The 24276-nt window shown below is 48.5% G+C and overlaps 1 protein-coding gene across 6 annotated transcripts in view; it reads left to right on the forward strand.

Moving 5' to 3' along the window:
• Positions 1–24276, forward strand: part of WSCD1 (WSC domain containing 1) — a 249732-nt gene that overhangs the window by 219275 nt on the left and 6181 nt on the right. For all 6 annotated transcript variants that reach the window (XM_031657316.1, XM_031657321.1, XM_031657319.1 and 3 more), the window contains 4 exons: positions 871–992; positions 15463–15622; positions 16630–16794; positions 23897–24097. In XM_031657316.1, the coding sequence (XP_031513176.1) occupies positions 871–992; positions 15463–15622; positions 16630–16794; positions 23897–24097 (648 nt within the window). The remainder of the gene's footprint in view (positions 1–870; positions 993–15462; positions 15623–16629; positions 16795–23896; positions 24098–24276) is intronic.

Consider the following 24276-nt stretch of genomic DNA (forward strand, 5'->3'; position numbering starts at 1 on the left):
TGGAGAATTGACAGAAGCAAGAGAAGGAAGGAAGGAAGGGAGGCATGGAGCAAGAGAAGGAAGGAAGGAAGGAAGGAAGGCATACATGCATTAGGAGAACTGGCAGAAGCAAGAGAGGGAAGGAAGGAAGGGAGGGAGGGAGGGAGGGAAGGGAGGGAGGGAAGGAAGGAAAGAAAGGAGGGAGGGAAGGAGGGAAGGAAGGAAGGAAGGAAGGAAGGGCATTATGGAGAATTGACAGAAGCAAGGGAAGGAAGGAAGGAAGGGCATTATGGAGAATTGACAGAAGCAAGAGAAGGAAGGAAGGAAGGAAGGAAGGAAAAAAGGAAGGGCATTATGGAGAATTGACAGAAGCAAGGGAAGGAAGGAAGGAAGGGCATTATGGAGAATTGACAGAAGCAAGAGAAGGAAGGAAGGAAAGAAGGAAGGACATTATGGAGAATTGACAGAAGCAAGGGAAGGAAGGAAGGAAGGAAGGAAGGAAGGAAGATATGCATGCATTAGGAGAACTGGCAGAAGCAAGAGAGGGAAAGAAGGAAGGGAGGGAGGGAGGGATAAGGGAGGGAGGGAAGGAGGAAGGGAGGAAGGAATGACTTATGGAGAACTGACAGAAGCAAGAGCTGAGTGCTGCAGTTTCAGCCACGTGGTCCCTTGTAGGTGACCCTGGACAGTCAAGGTCCTGATGCCCGGTTTCTCTTAGGAGCTCAGCATGACTATGTCCCACCCAGGGCCGTTTTCCCTCCCTGATTTGAAATCTGCACCTCCTCAGTTTATTTATACCTGTCTCGGGACCTAAAGCCAGCATTTTCCCTGGTGCCAGGCACCAACAACTGGACACCGTCTCTTACCAGAAACCCCTCTGTTTCCCCGCAGGGCGGACCGCCACCTACCGCGGGTGCTTCCGACTGCCAGAGAACATGACACACGCCTTCCCCAGCTCCCTGATACAAGCCAATGTGACCGTGGAGACTTGCTCGGGCTTTTGTTCCCAGAAAGTAAGACCAAATGATCATTTCACAACCCTTTCCTTTAAGTGTGTGTGGTGGTCCCAAGAGACGGGGACGCCTGTGCTGGGCTGTGGGTGTCCACTCTGGCAGTCCAGATGGGAGCAGAGGATGGGGGCATGAGTGGGAGGCAGGCATACAGCAGGTGCCACAGAGGGAACCGGCAGGGAGCCCTTCGCCTCTGTCCGCCATGTGAGGCTGGGGGGGGAATTGTCAGCAAGGCGGACGGAAGGAGCCGAAAGGAGAGTGCCTTTCTGGATGCCAACTCTTGGCACACGTGTCAGATGTTAAATTGACTTGGTTTGGAAGCCAGAAGATGCTGGCTCGGGACTTGGGGATAGCTGATGGATTTTCTGTTATTGGTGCTGACAGTGTTGGACTGTGAATCTGATGACAGGGGCTGGAGCCACACTTGCATCGTTGGTTCAGCCTGAGCTGAGGAGTAGAGCATGACCCCGTGGAGGGGCGGGGCTAGGCACCGAAGGCCACTGACCCTGCCTTGCATGCCAGCTCTGGGGTGGGGAAAGTTGGTCAAGGCCAGAGGGGGCTTGCAAAAAGCAGGGCCAGGAGTGTGTGAAGCAAGGCTGGGGAGACCCAGCAGACTCTGTCCAAAGAACACTGAGATCTCAGGCTGCAGTCCAGTGGACTCCAGATTGGGGCGGATGCTGTGGCTCTAGAAATGGCCTTTGGTGGCAGTAGGCTTGGTGCTGGGGCTGTTTCACATATGCTGGGGTTGCAGTACCCTCAGTGTGGCTTTGGTACTTGGCAATGTAGCAGAACAGGGCTAAGGCAAGAGGAGGGCTAAGGCGAGAGGATGGCCTTGGCCAGGATGAGGATGACGATGATGACAATCAACAGAAGCTGCCATTCTTAATCACTCATTCCATGCCAGGTACTGTTCCACGCGCTTTATGGGTTAACTCATGTAATCCTCCTGCCAACCCTACAGCGTAGGTGCTGTGAGTATCTGCGTCTTCCCGGTGAGAAAACAGGCAGAGAGTTGGAGCCGTGTGCCTGAGGTCACACAGCCGGTAAGTGGTAGGGTCAGGATTTGAACTCAGATAGCTCCATGGTCTGCTTGGGGTTGAAGGGTGCAGGGGTGGACTTCAATGAGAGCAGATATGACCAGACCTGCAGGAGCAGCACAGCCTTCTGCTGCTGCACCCCCTACTCCCACTCTCCCTGCTTCCCGTGTTCCACCGCGCTCTGGGGACGCCTCCCTTGGAGGGAGATGGAGAACAAAGCCTTTCACATGTGCTTTCTTCTCGTCCAAGTGCATCCTTTGAAGTGGTTCTCCTGCATCACCAGCGTTTCCAAAGCCACAGCCAAGGATGTCTTGGGCATCAGGACACCTACAACACAATGAAATGAGCCACGAAGGCAGTTTGTTGATTTGCAGACATCTGGCCTGGGGACCTCCTCATCCTGTCTCCTCCTCGTGGGAGCAGAGCAATGGGTAGAGGCAGCAAGGACGCCGGCTCAGCTGCCAGCCCTGCTGGTGCTCTCAGGAGGATGAGCCACCCTCCCAGGGCTTCCCTCGCACCTGTAGCTCAGAGCACTTCCCTTGAGAGGCCCTCTCGTTGGAATCAAAGGAACTCTGTGGGCCAGACCAGGCTGAAAGCAGGCCGCCCTTGAGCAACCAGTTTGGAGACTCCTGCTGTGTGCTGGGCACGGCACTGGGAGCCTTCCTGCGGGGGATTATCTGCTTTGATCCTCCCGGTAGCTCCCAATGGGAGATACTCAGATCCCTGCTTGCTGCGAGAGGCTGGGCAGGTGTGCAGAGCTGAGAGCCTTCACACACAGGCACAGAGCGGCCGGCTTTGCAGGCCCTGCTCCTGACGCCACACACAGCCTGTGCTTTTACATACTGCTGCCACTTGGTGTTATGGAATGGGGAAGAGACAGAGAAGACGAGGAGGAGGAGGAGGAAAAGAAAGGGGTGGCCATGAGCCATTAGTGTTTCGGACTATTTTTAAATAGGAACGTGCTTACTTGGAGCACAATGAAGACGCCAAAGGGCATAGCAGGGAAGCCTTCCTCTCACTCCATGCGTTTCCTTGCCTGGATTGTCCTGGCTTCTCATGTCTACTTCCACAGAGACTGAATCTTCAAGCAGCTGCATCCTTGCCCATTCTGTAACCAGCCCCGCAGCGGGGAAGGAGCTGCACCTGCCCTTCTGCACCGAACCCTTCACTGGACAGCCTGTCTCGGAGATTGTCCCGCAACGCGACACAGAGTGCTTTCTCGTGCTTTTTTACCATTACACGGATGTCCTATCATGTATTTAACCAGTTCCCTGCTGTTCAGCATTTCGCCTACTTCCAGCCTTCACAAACAATGCGGCAAAGACTGCCCGTGTATGTACATAGATCACTTTGTATGAGTGAATCTGTAAGAAAAATATTCCTTGGAGATGCTGGGTCAAAGACTGAGTGTCTTAATCATTTTGGTAAACTTTGCCAAGTTGTCCTTGGCAAGGATTGTATTCACTTTATACCCCAATCAGTGATGTGTGAGGGGGAGGCAATCCACCCCCATAACCTGTCTTTTGTGTGTGTTGGGGGGTTCAAAGCAGCATTTTAGGCAGATGCCTCAGTTTTCTGGGGCTCCTCCCTTTGGATACCTCGTTAGGGCTCAGAGAGTTCTTTTTTCTTTTTCTGCTCTGATGCCCAGGTTGGAGTGCCATGGTGTGATCATAGCTCACTGTAGCCTCTGCCTCCTGGGCTCAAGTGATCCTCCCACCTTGGCCTCCTGAGTAGCTGCGACTACAGGCACACATTACCATGCCCAGCTAATTTTTTTGTGTATTTTTTGCAGAGACGGGGGTCTCACCAAGTTGCCCAGACTGGTCTTGAACTCCTGGGCTCAAGTAATCTGCCCTCCCCACTCCCAAAGTGCTGGGATTACAAGCACGAGCCACTGTGCCCAGCCAGTCCAGAGAGTTCATATTTGTGATTACAGACAAGAATGTAAAGACTTAAAACTCTTCAACTTGTATTTTCAGCCTTTCTTCGTATTTACTGGCATAAATCCAGATCACTGCAGTTTCACACTGGAGCACGTGCCAGAAGATACACGCAGGCTCTTGGTGTCTTGTGCCATTACACCTTAGCACCTTGTCCATCTCCCCTCACCGTGCATTTCAAGGACAAGTTCCCTTCTCTGCTCTGGCCGGAGCAGTCGTGAGTTGTTTGGGTCAGAACTACATGGAAAGGGCATCCAGATTTCTCAGACACAACCTCTGTCCTCCGCACTCACCGCACTGGGGTCGGTGCTGACACCAGATCCTTATTCGGCTGCCTCTGCGTGGTGGGATGGGGCTGGGAGGGTGGCGTTTCCTGAGTTCCATTGTTTAGGGCTGCACCATTTGCAGCTGTGAGGAACAGCGTCATCATTTCCAGCTTTAAAGTTTAACGTGGGTATCGGCCGCACATATTCAGTGGGACTTGGCAAAACGCAAGGGCTGAGACGTTGGGTACAGCCAGGGGCAGGTGACTGCCACTGGAGGCAGATTAAGGGCAGTGCCTGAAGGGGGTGAGGAAGGCTTGGAAGGAGGCTGAGAAAGGAAGATGGTTGCAACTTTTGGGAAGGGTTGGAGCTGGAGGATGCGGGGTGGTGTCGGCAGGTGGCTGAGGGGATTGAGGAGTGTGTTCCAAGAGGAGGTAACTGCTGAGTAGGAACGAGGTGGCGGGAAAGCAGCCCAGGGGTCCAGCGTGCAGGGTTACTTGGGGTGCTGTGAAAGGTCAGGGGGCACAAATTGCAGAGGGCCTTGTGATGTAAGAGTTATTAAGAAGTTATTTTAGGCAGATAGTAAGGTTCTGGGTGGAAATTTTCCTGTAATAAGAAACAACCCCCAAACCATCTCTTTTCTAACAGAAAAGGCGGCTTAAAGGGCCGGGCGCGGTGGCTCACGCCTGTAATCCCTGCACTTTGGGAGGCCGAGGTGGGCGAATCATGAGGTGAAGAGATCGAGACCATCCTGGCCAACATGGTGAAACCCCCATCTCTACTAAAAATATAAAAATTAGCCAGGCGTGGTGGCGGGCACCTGTAGTCCCAGCTACTCGGGAGGCTGAGGCAGGACAATGGTGTGAACCCGGGAGGTGGGGCTTGCAGTGAGCCAAGATTGCGCCACTGCACTCCAGTCTGGGTGACAGAGCTAGACGCTGTCTCAAGAGAAAAAAAAAAAAAATTAGCTGGGCATGATGGCGCCTGCCTGTAGGCCTAGCTACTGGAGAGGCTGAGGGAGGAGAATCACTTGCCCCAGGAGGCAGAGGTTGCAGTGAGCCAAGATGGCACCACTGCGCTCCAGCCTGGGTGACAGAGCAAGACTCTGTCTCAAAAAAACAAAAAAAAGAAACTGGGTTCACTCAGTATGGTGATTCCCACCGTCTTTTCCTTGTCACCAGGTGTACCAAGTGTCATAGCCACCTCCAGATAACACCATGTGTTTCGAACATCATGGCGACCTACATTTGCATAGTAAAGGGCTAAGGTGGGAGGGCCAGGTTTTTCAAGGGCTACGTAAATGACACACCTGATCAAACCAATCCCCTGGGCCTTATGGAAATCAGACACCGCCTCCTCCAGCATCCCAATATAAGCAGCCACTTTTCCGCTGCGCACGGGGTTTTCTCTTTGTTTGAACCCCCCTCCCTCTGTCTCTGTATGGGGGAGCTGTTTTCTTCTTCCTTCTTTCTTACCTATTAAACTTTTCACTCCTTAAAATCACCCCACCCGGTTATCTAAATCGGCACGAGACCAAGAACCCTGGTGTTCCTGCAGTCATTAGAGCCGTCTCACTTGGCTGCCTGACTCGAGGTTTAGATTTTTTTCAGTGGGTGGGAGGGAGCTACTGTTGGTGTGGCAGGGAGGGGCTGGTATGGCTTGTGTGGCACTTTATAGCTGCAGGTAGGATGTTGTGGAGCAGGGAGAGGATGAGAGATAATAAAGGAGGGAGTAGGTCTAAGAGACACCACAAGACACCACTAAGGGTTGGAATCCACAAGAGAGGATGTGGGGGCCTGAAGGAAGAAGTGGGAACCTCCAGGGAGGAGGATGAGGCGTGGATAGGGTTGGGGGTGGGGTGAGGCAGCTGGCCTGTCCAATGCAGGAGGGAGGTTCTCCTCGGGTCCTTCTGGAGACAGCCTTTCTCAGGGGCACCCTCAGAGATGCCTTGGCAAAGCTGCCGCAGAAGTCGACCTGGGACCTGGTTCTGGAGTTAGGGATTTCAGGTAGGGCAAGAACAGTGCCCTGGATGTCGTGCCTTTAAAACCACTGTCTGCCCAACGGAGCGAGCCTTTGGCTCCCAGACTGTCCATCCATTCTCCCTTGTCTCGCCCTTGGATGTGGGTGTAACTTGAACTCAAACCTTCTGAACGGTTAAACCCTCAGCTCTGAGCTCTGCAGATGCCTGGCGGGGATTTTGCTGGAATTCTGACTTCACTCTAGAGCAGGGGTTCACAGCCTTGGATCTGTTGGCATTTGGGGTTGGATAATACTCGTGTTGGGATCTGTCTGTGCGTTGTAGGATATCTAGCAGCATCCCTAGCCTCTACCCACTAGATGCCAATAGCACATCTTCCCTCCGTTGTGACACACAGTCCCCAGACGTTGCCGTATGTCCTCTGGCGGGCAAAATCACCGCCGGTGGAGAACCACAGCCCTGGAGAGGCACCTGAAGATGCCAGGCAGCCATGCCCAGACATGGCCCATATCCCTGTGGGGCTGAATCCTGGGGAGCAATGGTCTCTTCCAACCATTGTTGAGGATGGAGAAGCAAATTCTGCCTCCAGCATTGAGATCTGATGGATGTGAAATTGGTTAGAAGTTGATCAGACCCAGACCTGCAGAGGCCAGGGACCTCTTTGCAGGGAATGATATCCTCTCTTCCCTCCTGAATGTTAAGGGTGGCAAGAGAGGTGAACTCGGGGATGTCTGGCTGTATTTGCCTCCTCTGAAGTGCCAAACACGTCCTCTTTGGAAAGGCCAGTGGTGTGGAGGCTGCCGGGCAGTCCCAGTGGCAGCTCTATCTCATCCTAATTTGGCCGAAAAACAAGCTCAAATGTCCTGTGATGTGGGAATGGTTAAATTATGCCACGGCCATACAGTGGACTACAATACAACCATTGAAAATGTTTGCAAAGACTTTGATGATGGAAAATTCTCACAGTAGAGTGTTAAATGGGGCAGAGCTGAGCCTGGGGGTAGGAAGTTGGGGCTTAATTAGAGCTGGCCGTGCTGTGGGGCCAGGAGCAGCAGATGTGAGAGGTGGGGCTTGGAAACAGGAAAAGAGGGGGGAGGGTTCCTTGTTGTGCCCCCACTTTTGAGCACCATCTGAGGCTTATTTGTGGCCCCAGATAAAATGTCTAGTGTTTTTTGCTACTTAGCGAAAATGGATTTGGGGAGCTCCAAGAGTGTAGTTTGACAGAAAAAGAACATTCCAGGCGATATCCGCATCTTAATGATCTGACTCTCTGCCAGCAAGAGGGATTTGACCAATGTAATGTGTTTTTAAAGCCCAGTCAAATGATCTTGTCTAATTTCCTGTGATCGTACTAGAGATGGAAAGAGACCTGCTCATTCTCAGTCCTCTTCAGGATCCTGTTGGCTCCTTTGTTTCAACACAAGGCGAGAGTGAGCAGGGGGCAGCTTCGATATTTGCATTGCTATCAATTCAGATCTGGGGTAATTAGTTTTGTCGCCTGATATTTGTGCTCAAGGACATAGGCCATTTGTGGGGGTGCTCCGAAAGGAGGCCCATGAGCGAAATCTAACACCATCTGCAAATAGGTTACTAATGTGAGACACTCCACCAGCCATTATACCTTGTGTTGTGAGGTTTGTTCTCCCAGCAGCTGTTAGTGATTCTACTGATAAAGGAATCACAGGGAGAGGAGGAAGAGAGGTGGTGCCCTTCCCTTTTCCCCTCTTTTAGCCTCTTTCGGGTGTCTGAATTCTTTATGCATTAGTCACCTGGATGTTTTCCCATTGACATTTCTTCTAAGTTTTTTTTTTTGTTTGTTTGGTCATTTAATGGTGGTGCTCACCCAGCCACCTTTCAAATGGAAAAGCATGCATTAATATGGAATCGGTTTGTTCTCAGCTGGGCAGCTGTTCTTGCAAAATCCACTTGGATCCCGATAGATGCAGTCTATCCAAGCTAGTAGCCTTATGGTCTCCATGGAGCACCCAAGTTCATGTTTTTGCCAAGGGTTGGGTGTGTAAGAGTCTGGGTTTTGTGAGCCTTGAGAATAAGAATTTTCTCTTTGACAGAATGCTGTAGTCATTCTAAGAGCTATTGGATATGCTTTGAATTGCTTATAAAAAGTCTGTGGTAAACCTGTTGATACTGTACTCTGTGTGTATTTCCAAAAACATGTATTGTTTGTTTTTTTGGGGGGGAGGGTTAACACATATCTATTTTAGAGAATTTGAAAATTTTCCAAGTGCAGAAATAAAAATAGAATGCACCTGTAACAACTAATAACATGGAACATCTTTTTGGTCTTTTGTTCTCTACGTAATTTGTTTTATAAACATTGACTCATTCCTTCTCACATTTGTTCTTTTTTCCCATTTAATATGTTGTGAGCATTTTCTTTCACTGTGCTATGCCTTAGGGCTTATTGGCATTCTGTCCTCCCCTGAGGGAAATTTAGGCCATTTCCTGTCTTTTTTTTCTTTTTCCTTTTTGATATTATAAACAATGCTGCCACAAACATCCTTGAAGATAAACCTTTGAGCACATTCATGTGTTTCATTGGGCTATACTGGCAGATAAGGAATTGCTGGGGCAAAAGATAGATACATTTTATATGAGCCCTTTTAAGACTTTTCATACATTTTGGGAAGTGTGTGTTCTAGCCTCATCCTTCTGAACTGGTGAAAGGGCTTTAGAATCATGGTAACCTGGGTTCATATCCCTACTCTGCCACTTTCTCATTTTGTGATCCTGGCCAGATCACATAACACAGAGCCTTAGTCTTCTCGTCTGCTAAATGGGATGGGTGGAGATGAAAGTGCCTCACCAGACTGTGATGAGGATTCAGTAACTTTGTGGACACTACCAGTTTTGTGATTTATGTTTTGGGGTATGTCTGGAGTAGCAAATGTTCCAGACAATGCTTATGATCGTCGTGATTATTCAGCATCCCCTAGTTCTTTCAGTGTGTGGGGGATGTTTGAGAAACTTCCTGGGATGAAGAGCCAGTCCTTTCCCAGGTCAGTGGAAAGCCAGGCACCTCAGAATCCCAGTGGTTGGGTGGTTCTGAGTCACACCATGTTTCACAGACTCTTCTGTCTGAAGGATGTTTGTTTGGCTTTGACAGGGAGGGTGTTGCCTGGGGTGGGTTGGTGGGTTAAGTAGGTCTGCTGTCTGGGGCTCAGGTCTTCAGAGAGCCATTCGCCCCTGGAGACATCCCACAGGGTCCTCTGGAGACACTCTGACATTTGCCGCAAACAATCATGCTTGGCCTGCTGTCATATGCATAGAGTGGATATTGCAGCCTCTGTTTAGAGTGTGTGCTACAGCGCACGGAGAAGGGGACTGGTGAGTCTACTCTTTACATGGAGAAAAGTGGATGCTGTGGGGGTGTGAGGAAGCCCTTGCCTCTGCCCCCATGCATTTGCCTCCCCTGGACTGAGCCCATCCATGTTTACTGAGTATCTACTCTCTGAAAGGCACTTCAAGAGTGTTTCAATCCCCAGATCCCCCATATGGATGGAGGAACCAAGACTCAATTCAGCTAAATTGAAACTCACACCTAGAGACTCCAGAGCCTCTGTTAGCCCATTTGCATTGCTGTAAAGGAATACCTGAGGCTGAGTAATTTATAAAGAAAAGAGGTTTATTTGGCTCATGGTTTTGCAAGTTGTAGGAGTATGGCCCCAGCATCTGCTTCCGGTGAGACCTCAGGAAGCTTCCAATCATGGTAGAAGGTGAAGGGGGAGCCAGCATATCTCATGGTGAGAGATGGAGAAAGAGATGGGGAGGGGGTGCCACGCTCCTATAAACAACCAGCTGTCCGTGAACTGAGAGCAAGAACTCCCTCATTCATTACCAAAGGGATGGAGCTGAGCCATTCATAAGGTATCTGCCCCTATGATCAAATGCTTCCCACCAGGCCCCACCGCCAACATTAGGGGTCACATTTCAATATGAGATTTGGAGGGGGATACACATCCAAACTCTGTGAGAGCCCCGAGTCATTAAACTGCCCCTTTTACAGATGATAACGCCAAGGCTCAGCGATGCCCAGTTGCTCGTTGGCAGTCCACGGATGGGATTCAAAGCCCACAGTTCCTGGTGACAAGCTTTCGGTTGGTTCCACTCCCAGCATCTGCCTCTCCAAATCACAAGGCCCCGTGCTCAGTTACAGCATCACTGGACAAGTTTTCAGCCAACCTGACATATGCCTGAAAGCGAAACTCTGCCCCCTTTGTCCCCAATCCTTGAAGTCATCTTTGCGGGTGTCTTCTTTCCTTTTTGTACCTTTTCCTTTTTGTACCTTGAATATCTGGACCTGCCTCTGGAGTGAAGAGAACTGCTCTGGAGGCAAGAGACTGGCAGAGCTAACCTCCGCACTGGTTTGCAGATTTCATTGGAAACCCGGTGCATCCATGTGTTTGCCTCTCAGGAGTTGAGCTGTGTTGATGTGGCAAGGCCCTGGACTCAGAGTCCAGAAGGCTGGCTCCTTTTCCCACTCACCTGGCATGCTGGGCATCCTGGGCTCTTCACTGCCTACCTCCCAGCTTCCATTTCCCCTTCTGTGATCCCTGAAATCTCTGTCATTCTGTGTAATCCTGGCAATCCTGAGAAAAGTGCTAGAAGAGGAATGACGATGGAGGAGATGATGCCCAGAGGGGCCGGTTTGCTACAGGGGTCCCGCCTGGGGCCTTGCTCCTTACCTCTTACCTGGAGGAAGGTTCACTCCTTGACCAAGCCTCCTGCATGTGGATCCTGGCCAGCCCCGAGCCCTGCCCTTGCTAAGTCATGACCTTGCTCCAGGCTGAGTGCCCACCCGTACCTCAGCCCAGCCTAGCACTAGCCTTGCGTTCAGACCGAGCCAGGCTCAGGCTGTAGATGCACGATCAGGATGAGGATGCGTTTCCTCTTTGCCCTCGGACGCAGGCTGAGCCAGGTCTTTCTTTCACCCCTCACCTGTCTGAAGCAATCCCTCATCTATCTTCTCACTTTCTTTTTCTGCCTTGCATTCTTGGATCCTTTTTTCCTCTTCTTTCTCTCACTGAAGCACCCTTTCTTTCACTGAAGCGTAGGGTAGGGTGGGGGGAGCAGGGAAGTTGGCAGAGAGATAAGATTCATCAATATTTAATTTTTATGGAAATCATGTCCTAGAAATCCCCAAGGGGCTGAAAATTGTTCTGTGTTTTCAGAATCCAGTGATGTTGCTGAAGCGGTGATGTTGTAAATAAAACCACATTACTGTCTGCAGCTCTCCCGTCGCTCTGCAAACACCCGGAAGCTTGACAGTTTAATCCACTCAAGGAAGCAAAAAGGTTCGGGTCACTGCTGGGGGCAGCCCATTCTCCAGCCCTGGGATATAAGATTGTGAGGCATCAACGTCAGCGGTGCTGTTACTGCTGGGGAGGGAGACGGAGCCAACGTGCCTTGAGTAGATTTACCATAGGCTGGTGAAATTTTTTTTCCTCAGAACAGGAATCCCAGGACAGCAGAGCCCGCTCTGGGCTTTCTGACATGGGGAAGATTTGCTTAGAGAGAGCGGGCTTTCTTCTCCCTCATGCCTGTGGTGCAGTTAAATGACCAGCAGAAAAATCAGACCCAAGTTAGTTTCCAGCAGCTTCTGGTGTGGTTGGGATTTGGAAGGGACATTCATTCATTTCTTTCTTTCTTCATTCATTCATTCATTCATTCATTCATTCATTCATTTCTTCATCCATCAAACATTTATTGAGCATCTGCTACATGCAAGGCACTTTTCCAGATTCTGCGAATATAACAAAGCACACAAAAAACACAACAACCCTGCTTATGTTCTTGTGGAAAGAGGCAAACAACCAACCAGGTAAATAAGTAACTTATATAGTACGTTGTATGGTGATCCATGTCGTGGAGGAAAAGGAAGTAGGAATCGTAGGTGTTTACTCATGAGAAATGCAAACATTTATGGACTGCAAGGCTTGCACAAGAATGTTTGGAGGAGCATTATTCACAATAGCTAAAAACTGGGAACAGCCCAGATGTCGATCCACAAGTGGATGAATCAACAAACCAGTGCATCCTTGGATGGAATACTACACAGCAATGAAAAAGGAATGATCCACAGACGCAGATAACAACATGGATGGATTTGACAAATATTTTTCTGAATGAAAGAAGCCAGGCACACGAAAACATGTGCTGGGTGATTCTATTTATATGACGTTTTAGTATAGATAAAATGAATCCGTGGCGATAGAAATCTGAAAAGTGGTTGTTCTGGGGAGGGCAGGATGACAGTGAATGGGGAGAGGGGCCTCTGGTGTCACGGATGTGCTGCCTGTCTTGGTTGAATGGTACACCTGGGATCAGAGCATGTCATCAGATAGGTTATTACACAAAACTGGAAAGCATGGTGAGGGAAGAGGATGTGTTGGTGATGGTGGGAGGAGTTTGCACCTTGAAAAGGGGGTGGCCGGGGAAGGCCCCATGGAGGAAGCGACTTGAAGGAAGTGCGGGAGAGAGCTATGAGGGTATCTGGGCGAAGGGCATTCCTGGCAGGGGGAGCAGCAAGTGCACAGGCCCTGAGGTGGGATCATGAGTGGAGAAGTCAGGGAACAGCAAGGAAGCTACTGCATTGGTCAGCTTGGCTGCCGTGACAGAGTGCCACAGACTGGGCAGTGTAAACAACAGACGTTTATTTTCTCAGTCTGGAAGCTGAAAGTCTGAGATCAAGGTCTCAGCAGGGTTGGTTTCTTCCGAGACCTCTCTCCTTGGCTTGCAGATGGCAGCCTTCTTACTGTGTCCTTGTGTGCTTGTCCCTTGGTCTGTGTGTTGGCCGTGTCCTAACCTCCTCTTCTCGTAAGGACCTTTGTCATATTGGATTAGAGCCTACCCTGATGGCCTCATTTGAACTTAATTATCTCTGTAATCCCAGCACTTTGGGAGGCCGAGGTGGGCGGATCACCTGAGGTCAGGAGTTCAAGACCAGACTCGCCAACATGGTGAAACCCCGTCTCTACTAAAAATACAAAAATGAGCCAGGCGTGGTGGAGCGTGCCTGTGGTCCTAGCTACTTGGGAAGCTGAGGCAGGAGAATCGCTTGAGCTGGGGAGGCAGAAGTTGCCGTGAGCTGAGATCGTGCCACAGCACTCCAGCCTGAGCGACAGAGTGAGACTCTGTCTCAAAAAGAAAAAAAAAAAATGATCCTACATCCAAATAAGGTTCCATTCCAAGACCCTGGGGTTAGGACTTCAACATATGAATTTGGGGGACACAGTGCAGCCCATAGCAGCCAGCATGGACAGAGGTGCCTGAGACACAGACGGCCCGCTGTGTGCTGTGGACACCCGCGCTGCTTGTTTCTGTTGTCACTGTGATGAAGGTGTTGGTGTGGAATGAGGCAGGATGAGGGTTTTGTGATAGAGGGTGGATGAAGCTGTAGAGACCGGAGGTGGCAATTCTTGAAGTTGCTTTTCACGAATTCACATCACCGGGGAAACTTGCTTCTAGAAAAGCCAGCAGTGTGGAGATTGAGGGTCAGGGCCCAGCTCTCACTTTCCACAGAAGAGTGGTGTGGCGGCTGTGAGGATGGGTCTAGCTGGAGGTACCACTGAAGTTCGATAGTCCATCGTATACCTACTCACAGCGCAGGTGCCTCCTCGGCTTGAAGAAGGATGAGGCGAGTAGGGGGAGGTTTTCCTGGGGGCTGCTTGGCACCTAGGGGAGCATGTGGCCTGCGCTTACAAGAACAGCCTGACAGTGGGGGGCAACCTCCAGCAGCATTTCCCCCACTCCCTCCAAAGATACCCATCGTCCCACCAATGCCTCAGGCCCTGCGTCATCTTCGCTTGCATGGGACTCAGTCTGTTGTCTTTTATGAGTGCCAAAATCCTCAGCTTTACCTAGCCATGCTCAAAAAATGCTATTGATTTTCTTTTTCTTATTTATTTATGAGATTTTTGCTGTGGGCAAAAAATAAAAAGGTTTCTGCAGCATTTCCCTTAGCAGTGAGAAGCTTTCTCCACCCACTGCCTCCCTCCCTGGCACACACACTCGCAGATTACTCTCTCATCTCTCTACGCTCCCAAAGGCCTAGCATCTCCGACTGTAGGATGCAGAGAGGGAAGAGATGAAAAGGGGCTAGTGCCTGGGGCAGAGCGAGGACTTTCCTATACATGTGGGAGTGGTGGGTGGATATATTTTTGAGCAAGACACAGCTGATGCCCAGAGGGTTAAGGAGGTCGAGCATGACCTCTTCCTCCCTGGAAGTACAGCGTGGCGGGCCCAGTGCTAGGCACTTTGGACCCGTCTCATTTAGTCCTCACCATAAACCTACAAGGCAGATTTTATTACTTTTTTCAGTGATGACATTCAAAGAGGTTAGGCACCTTGCTCAAGGGTGCCTGGCAAGCGAGCTGGAATTTGCTTTCACACCTTCAGGATGCCAGCCACCAGCTCTCTTCAAGGTGTGGTGCGGCCTCCCCAAAGGGGAACAAGGACCCACTTAAGACTGCTGGGAGCTGGGCTGGCCCACAGAGTGAGGCGACTCCTCTCTCCTACCCCTGACAGGGCCCCCCTCCATTTTTTAAGAATCCTCCTTGGCGTGAGCATCTCGGGCGGGAACAAAGTCTGTTCTTCTCCACCCCTTCCGTCTTTGGAAAGATGACTGTATGAGAATCTCTGCACCCTGCAGTGGGGCATCTGGCATGAGAGGTGGTTTTGGTTTCTTTCCAGGGAGGTGGCTGGCCAAGGAGGGCCGGAGGGAATCTCAGTCCTCTCTCAGGGCTCGAGGTCTGTTCATTAGTGGTGTGACACGTGGAGCCCTGGGCAGCCCTGTGCCAGCTGATCTGCCCTGCTCTGTGCCATGCAGACATCCACTCCTAGGGATGCCCCTGCCCAGAGTGCCCTTTCTATCCCTGGCACTCCTGGCAAATGCCTTGGAGTCTCAAAAGCATGGTTCCAGCTTCTGTCCCCTGCTTTCTTCACGTCACTCACCCCTCAGTCATATTGCTGCTCATACTGTTGACTTGTCAAGGAACCAACCAAGTAGGGCTGTGCTTATAAGAACAAGGGCTACTTGAGCTACTTGAAGCTCACGTCTTGTTGAGCTTTGTCTCTCCGGAACTGGGCACAGAGCATAGTGGTGGAAGGATGGTGGTCATCCCTGTGGATTCTATACAGCTGGTCGTACATCATCCATGTTCATCCCATTCCTGAACCCTGGGAAGCAGGACCCTCAAATTCACTCAATGTGCTTCTCTTCTTATCTTTCCCTGGCAGGAGTTCCCCTTGGCCATTCTCAGGGGCTGGGAATGCTACTGTGCTTACCCTACCCCCCAGTTCAACCTGCGTGATGCCATGGACAGCTCACTATGTGGCCAGGACCCTGAGGCACAGAGGCTGGCAGAATACTGTGAGGTCTACCAGACACCTGTGCAAGGTGGGTTCTGCATCCCCGACTGGTAGTGGCATTTGGTCTGGGGGTGGGGAGAGTTTCCAGGGTTGGGAGATGCCAGTCATGGCCAAGCATACAGCTATGAGGTATGGCCGGTGTCTGTGTAAAGGTCTTGGCATCTTGATGGGTGGTGGAGATAACGGGGAGGGTCAGGTTTCCACCCTCCACAGAGGCTGAATCCTGGACTCACTTTAAAAAACACTGGACCTTTTATCTAAGTCTCTCTGGGGATGACAATGGTAAGAGGATGAGCAGAGAGGGGCAGGTCCCGGAGAGATAGCAACAGAAAGGTGGTAGGATTGGGAAATGTGGGAAGAATGGGATCCCAGGAGCTGCAGGGGCCACTGGTGCCTCCAGGACCTGGGAACCCTCCTTGGTGTGAGCATCAGGTCTGCCCCTGTTGACCTTAGGAACTGATGAAAAGAAGAGCAGGTGAAGAGGGATGTTACCACCTTTATCAAGTGCCTGCTGTGACCCAGCACAGCCCTGGAGGTTTTGGGGCTTTCCCTTGGTGATTTCATGTGCTCCTTGTAGCACCCCTGGGGATGAGACACAACGAATGACTTGCCTGTCATTAATATAGCTCTGGTTTACTGTTGATAGTACCTGGGTGTGTCACTTTGCTCAGCATAGCCTCAATCCCCTCCCACTTCCCCTAGTAGAATCTGGAATTATCTGTGCTAACTTAGGAGCAAGAGTTTGGCTGTGGTCATAGAGACAGAATGGGAGTTGAGGGTCCCTAGGGTGTCTGATTCCCATCCCACTCCTGCACTGCCATCTTGGAGGCCTCATCACGGGGCTTCCTCTGACTAGCCACAGACCTGTGCAGCTAAGGTATAGTTGGAAGATCTCTTCCCTGCTTTGGGTCTTGGTTCCCTCATCTATTAAACAGGAGTCTTCGTTCTTCAGTCCCTCTAAGGGAGTTTAGTGGTGAATTGGTGAGTCATAATGGAAGTGAGTAACCAACCCCGTGATGACTTTTGGACTTTCAGACACTCGTTGTACAGACAGGAGGTTCCTGCCTAACAAATCCAAAGTGTTTGTGGCTTTGTCAAGCTTCCCAGGAGCTGGGAACACATGGGCACGGCACCTCATTGAGCACGCCACTGGCTTCTATACAGGGAGCTACTACTTTGATGGAACCCTGTACAACAAAGGTAAGTCAAAGCTACAGGGGACAATGGAAGGCAGCTCCCAGTGACCAAACTGTCACCTTGCCTCCCAAGCTTCTCAGGGCACTAGAGCAGTGCATCTCAAACTTGAGTGTACATAAGAACCACCTGTAGGTGGAGCCACTGTGTGCCATACTCACCCTTCAGGGACTGAAGACCAGCCTGCCTGGTGGTCCCCATCCACAGCAAAGTTCCACCATTGTATCCACGAACACTCACAATCTAGGCCACTGAGGCAGTTGCAGACACCACTGATATTGATTACAGACAAAGAAATGACACTGAGACTACACTACTACCCCCCCCAACCCAAAACCAAAACCTAAGCATGCTACCCAACGCACGCTATAGGATACATCTACTAGAAAAAGTCTTTTCCTATGAAAGCTCCTCCGTAAAATTGGAAGAGGTGACTGTCCCCCCAGATGTGCAGATATCAATGCAGTCACACAAGAAACGTGAAAGAGCAAGGAGGCCAGGCACAGTGGCTCACGCCTGTAATCCCAGCACTTTGGGAAGCTGAGGTGGGTGGATCACCTGAGGTTAGGAGTTTGAGACCAGCCTGACCGATATGGTGAAACCCATTTCTACTAAAAATACAAACATTAGCCGGGCATGGTGGCGGGCGCCTATAGTCCCAGCTACTCAGGAGGCTGAGGCAGGAGAATTGCTTGAACCTGAGAGGCGGAGGTTGCAGTGAGCCAAGATCACGCCACTGCACTCCAGCCTGGGCAACAGAGCGACACTCCGTCTCAAAAAAAAAAAAAAAGAGCAAGGACAGAACATGACATAATTCTCTAGTAACAGACCTAAAAGAAAATGAAATGTATGAAATACCTGAAAAGTAATTTAAAATAATGATTTTAAGGAAACTCAGCATGATACAAGAGAATACAAATAGACAATTCAATGAAATTAGGAAAACGTTTTATGATCTGAATGAGAAATTCAATAGAAATAGATATCATAAAAACAACCAAACGAATCTGTTAGCTGAATAATTAAAATGAATTTTTAATGAATGAAATTAATGATCTAGTCTGTCACCAGAGCTCTCAACTGTGTTTTTAATTTTATACCAAAACCTATGGGATACAGCAAAAGAAGTTCTAAGACGGAAGTTTATAGTAATAAATGCCTACATCAAAATAGTAGAAAAATTTTAAATAAGCAACCTAATGACATACCTCAAAGAGCTAGAAAAGCGAGAACAAACCAAACCCAAAAGTACTGCAGGGAAAGAAATGATGAAGATCAGAGCAGAAATAAATGATAAAATTCGACGTCCCTTTATGGCAAAAACAATCAACAAATTAGATAGAGACGGAATGTACCTCAACACAATGAAGGCCAATATGTGAAAAACCCAAAGCTAGTATCATACCAAATGAAGAAAGGGTTGAAAACCTTTTCTCTAAGAACTGAAACAAGACAAGGATGCCCACTTTCATGATGTCTATTCAGCCTAGTAATGGAAGTCTTATGCAGCAATTAGGCAAGAAAAAGAAACAAAGTGCATCCAAATTGGAAAGGAAGAAGTCAACTTGTCCCTGTTTGCAGATGGCCTGATCTTACATATAGAAATGCCTAAAGGTGTCACCAAGAAACCCTTAGAACTGATAAATGAATTCAGTAAAGTTACAGGATACAAAATCAATATACAAAAATCAGTAGCATTTCCATATACCAATCGTGAACTACTGAAAAAGAAATCAAGAAAGCAGTGCCATTTAGATAGCTATGAAAAAATACCTATGAATAAATTTAATAAAAGAGATGAAAGACCTCTGCAAAGAAAACTCTACAACACTTAAGAAATTGAAGAGGACACACAAAAAATGGAAAGACATCCCACATTTATGGATTGGAAGAATTAATATTGGGAAAATGACCATACTAGCAAAAGCAATCAACAGATCCAATATAATCCCTATCAAAACACCAATGGCATTCTTCATGGAAACAGAAAGAAACAATTCTAAAATTTGTATGGAACCGCAAAATACCCTGAATAGCCAAGGCAACTCTGAGCAAAAAGAACAAAGCTGGAGGCATCACACTGCTGACTTGAAAATATGTTACAAAGCTTTAGTGACAAAAAACAGCATGGTACTGCTATAAAAACAGACGCATAGAACAAAATAGAGAACCCAGAAATAAATCCATGCATTTACAGCCAACTCATTTTTGACAGAGAAGCCAAGAACATACATTTGGAAAAGGACAGTCTCTTCAATAAATGGTGTTGGGAAGACTGGATAACCATATGCAGAAGACTGAGGCTGTACAAATGGTGTTGGGAAGACTGGATAACCGTATGCAGAAGACTGAGGCTGTACAAATGGTGTTGGGAAGACTGGATACCCGTATGCAGAAGACTGAGGCTGTACAAATGGTGTTGGGAAGACTGGATAACCGTATGCAGAAGACTGAAGACTTACTTAAATATAAGACCCAAATCTATTAAACTACTAGAAGAAAACAGGGAATATTTCAGGACATTGGTCTGGGCAAAGATGTTTTTGCTTTTGAGATAGGACCTCAAAAGCACAGACAAGAAAAGCAAAATTAGACACATGGGATGATGTCAAATGGAAAAACTTCTGCACTACAAAGGAAACAATCAACAGAGTGAAGAGACAGCCTGCAGGATGGGAGAAAATACTGGCAAACCATTCACCCAACAAGGGATTAATAACCAGAACATATAAGGAACTCAACAACAAAAACACCAAAAGCATCTGATTTAAAAATTGACAGATGATACAACATTTATCAAAAGAAGACACACAAATGGTCAACAGTATATGAAAAAATGCTCAGTGTCACTAATTACCAGGGAAATGCAAATCCGAACCACAATGAGATATCATCTCACCCCAGTTAGAATGGCTACTATCAAAAAGACAGAAAATAACAAGTGCTGGTGAGGATGCGGAGAAAAGAGAACTCTTATACGCAGTTGATGGTAATGTAAACTAGTACAGCTGTTATGGAAAACAGTATGGAGGCTCCTCAAAAAAAAAAAAAAATAGAATTGCCATATATATGATCCAGCAATCCCACTGCTGGGTATATATTCAAGGGAAAGGAAATCAGTAGGTTGAAGAGATATCTGTACTCTCATGCTTATTGCAGCACCATACACAATAGCCACGGTATGGAATCAACCTTAGTATCCATCAATAGGTGAATTTTTATAATGTGGTACATATACACAATGGCTAGTTAGCCATAAAAAAAGAATTAAGTGCTCTAATTCACGGCAGCATGAATGAGCCTAAGGGACATTGTGTTAAGTGAAATAAGCCAGGCACAGAAAGATAAATACCACATGCTCTCATGCATATGTCAAAGCTTAAAAAGTTGATCTCACTGACATGGAGAGTAGAATAGGGGTCACTAGAGGCTGGGAAGGGTAGGAGGGAGGGCAGGATAGGGAGAGGTTGGTTAATGAATACAAAATTACAGCTAGATATGAGGAATAAGTTCTAGTGTTTTATAGCGCTGTAGGGTGACTACAGTTGACAATAATTGATTGTGTGTTTTCAGGTAGCCAGAAGAGAGGATTTTGAATGTTTCCAGCTCAAAGAAATGATAAATGTTTGAGGTGATGGATGGCCTAATTACTTTGATTTGATTATTAAACATTTTATACATGCATTGAAATATCACATTGCACCCCATAAAGAAGGCGTACATTTATCATGTGTCTGTTTAAAATAATAATAAAAATATTTATTTTTATTTTATTTTACTTTAAGTTCTGGGATACACGTGCAGAACGTGCAGGTTTGTTACATAGGTATACATGTGCCATGGTGGTTGGCTGCACCCATCAACCTGTCATCTAGGTGTTAAGCCCTGCATGCATTAGGCATTTGTCCTAATGCTCTCCCTCCCCTTGTCCCACACCCCCAACAGGCCCCAGTGTGTGATGTTCCCCTCCCTGTGTCCATGTGTTCTCATTGTTCAATTCCCACTTGTGAGTGGGAACATGTGGTGTTTGGTTTTCTGTTCCTGTGTTAGTTTGCTGAGAATGATGGCTCCCAGCTTCATCCATGTCCTTGCAAAGGACATGAACTCATTCTTTTTTAATAAAAATATTTTTAAGTTAAAAAAAGAATCACCTGGAGGGCTTTTTAAAACTTAGGTTCCTGGCCCACACGCCTGACAGTCTGATTCAGGTGGTCTGAGGTGGGGCCCAGGAATTTTTATTTCTAACAAGCTCCCAGGTGATCCTGATGAAGGCAGTCCTAGGACCCCATTTAGGGTGGAACTTCATGAGATCATGCCTATTCTGGATTCAAAGGGAAAGACTAGCAGCTTGAATATTCTCTCTATAAACATTTCTTGAATTTTCCTTAATTTTTAGAACCCTCAATAATTAGGGGTGAAACTGATTTAATCTGCTTATTCCTTTTTTGAGGCAAGACATAGTTCATCAAAATGTAATAAAAAAGTCTAAAAATCTTTTAAGAGTTTTGATTTGTGATCTTTCCCTTGTAGAAATAAGAGAAATTAAGTTAAATGACTGAAGTCTGTGTTTTGTTTAAGAATGAAAAACCTCAGACAAGTCCATTGGCATAAAATTTGGCAAAATCTATTAAAATGTATTTCTCTGTTGTCAAGCATTGCAACATTTTCTCCCCGTTTCTTTCTTGCTTGCTTTCTTCCTTTTTTTTTTTTTTTTTTTTTTTAAGATAGAGTCTCACTCTTACTCTGTCGCCCAGGATGGAGTGCAGTGGCACGATCTCAACTCGCTGCAACCTCCGCCTCTCGGGTTTCAGTGGTTCTCCTGTCTCAGCCTCCTGAGTAGCTAGAACTGCAGGCACCCACAACCGCGCCCAGCTAATTTTTGTATTTTAGTAGAGACGGGGGGTTTCACCATGTTGGCCAGGCTAGTCTCAAATTCCTGACCTCAAGTGATCTGCCTGCCTTGCCCTCCTAAAGTGCTGGGATTATAGGCGCGAGCCACCATGCCCGGCCCATTTTCTCTGGATTTCTTAACCAGAGTTTGGTTTAGGGAAGTTGATGCTGTCAGTGACATCCTAGAGAAAGAGAAACTTCCTGAGCTTGGCATTGGCTTCTGGAATCACTCAGAACAATCTTGGTTCTGAGAAAAAGCTATCGTTGTCCATATAACCCAGCCTCATCGTCCCCGGGAGCCTCGAGTGTTACAGGCGCCTGCGGGTGAGGGAGGAAGTGGTCACATGAGCACATGGCCCTGTCCACTCTGGCTTAGTCCCCTGGGACTCACCCACTGTGCCCAAGCTGCAGTTACCCACCTTGTTCATCTCCAAGACCCTCACCTTATTCAAGCAGCTGGCTGTTTTGGTCTCTATATAGTAAGTGGCCCAATGACTGGTATTGACAGCTGTAGAGGTTGGGTTGACACTGCCTCAGAAATGCTTTAGAGATACCTCACACACATCTTTGAGCCTTACAGCACCATTAGATGTAGCTAGTAGCCTCAGAGCACTGACAGAGTGATAACACACACACACACATACACGCACACACACGCACAATTCACAGAGCATCACCAATGCCCAACCGCCAAATCTATTGTGGTAGGTCGAATGTGGTCTGCGCTGCAAGGCAGAATAGCTGTTGTTGGAAGAGGCCGAGGCAGTATGGAAGGCACCCTGGGTCTCAGGGTTGTTAAAGACCAGATCTCAAGTTTATTCATTCCAGTTTGACTCTTCCTTTCATAGCGTTTTCCAGCTGTTTGACAGAATAAATCAAAGCGAGGCCTTCTGGTGTTTGGCCTATGGCAGAGATGAGTTTGAAGCTTGTTGAGTTTCAATGGGTAAACCCGGACTTCCAGATTCAAAAGAGACTTGCATTTTCCAGGCATCAAAGCATCCCTCAGTGCTCACTGCAGATACAAATGCCTTCCAGCCGTTCCTGCAGAGGGGCAGGTGGTAGGACTCCTTTTGTTTCCAAGAGCCCAAGAGAAGCGCATGAGCACTTATGGAACATGTCTCAGAGCTGGGTGCGTGGGCTACGTGGGGTGTGGCCAGGAGACTAGTTTCAGGAGACCTCTTCCCAGGAAGCCTTCTAGGACATCCCACTATTTAGAACCCCTGCTCTTTGTTTCCATAAACCCCTATAGCCTGCACTTAGGCTATTTCCTCTACTAGAACATAAGCTTAAAGACAAGGTCTGAGGCTTAATCCTCTGTCCCCAAAATAAAGTCTAACACAGCGAACACACAATAACCTTCACTGATAAATGTGTGACTCTGGATGAATGGGTGGAGTCTGGCCTTCTCTGCCAGTAGTCATTCAGGTTCTGAGTGCCCAGTACTATAGTAAGGGACCAAGGAAAGAGAGGGCCCCAGATAGGCTGATCGATGGGAACAAGTCTCCATTCATAGAAACTGGGCCCTGGGTCCTCAGGGCCAGGCTCAAGCACTGTGGATGAGGCTTTGACCAGACCTGCTCTGGGGCAAGGCTGGGCCCTGTCGTAGGACCACGGCATTAGGTCAGAGGGTGGATCTACACCTGCTCACAGCCATTGAACCTGTAAGTCAGGATCCTGCCCCGACGGTGGGGAGGTGAGAGGAAGCTGGGGGCCTCACAGGGACACACAGTGGCCTGTGGAGAGAGCCCTGGTGCTGTTTTCATGGTGCTGTGTGATCTTGGGCAAGTCCTCTGCTCACTCTGTGCCTCAGTCTGTTCATTCAGCTATGTTTGCAGCTGTGGTTAAATCGAAGGTTGTTCGTGATGCTTGCGTAAAATTATCTCTATGAAGACGCCCAAAATATATGCGTGCATCTGCAATGACAGGTCCTCTGCCCCCTGACTCCTGGAGGTCTTCAGGGGATACCTCATCTCATTTCTGTTGCAGATGCCATCTTTCCCCACTGTTAGACAATTCCTGTTGTCACTTCCCCTTGGAAAGGGTCACTCCTGTGGAAGCTGTTCCTGTCACTATCCATAGGTCCTCTCAGTGCCCTCTGTGCCTTCCATGGGGCCTCTCTTATGCCCCTGATGCTGGCTTTCCCCAACCTGTCTGCTGCTGTGGTAGGGGGCTCCATGGACACCATCCTCCACAGAGACCCTCTCATTTTTCCCTGCAGGGTTCAAAGGCGAAAAGGACCACTGGCGGAGCCGACGCACCATCTGTGTCAAAACTCACGAGAGTGGCAGGAGGGAGATTGAGATGTTTGATTCAGCCATCCTGCTGATCCGGAACCCATACAGGTCCCTGGTGGCAGAATTCAACAGGAAATGTGCCGGGCACCTGGGGTATGCAGCTGACCGCAACTGGAAGAGCAAAGGTATTCAGGGACCTTGTGGTGGGGGTGGGAGGCTTGTCAGTACAGGCAGGATGCCCATCAGGATGCAGGATCAGTATACACAGGTAGGCACTGCAGGATGCAGGATCAGTATACACAGGTAGGCACTGCAGGATGCAGGATCAGTATACACAGGTAGGCACTCAAACCCCATCCTGCTA

The sequence above is a fragment of the Papio anubis genome, chromosome 17 (assembly GCF_008728515.1).
Source record: "Papio anubis isolate 15944 chromosome 17, Panubis1.0, whole genome shotgun sequence".
NCBI classification, from domain to species: Eukaryota; Metazoa; Chordata; class Mammalia; order Primates; family Cercopithecidae; genus Papio; species Papio anubis.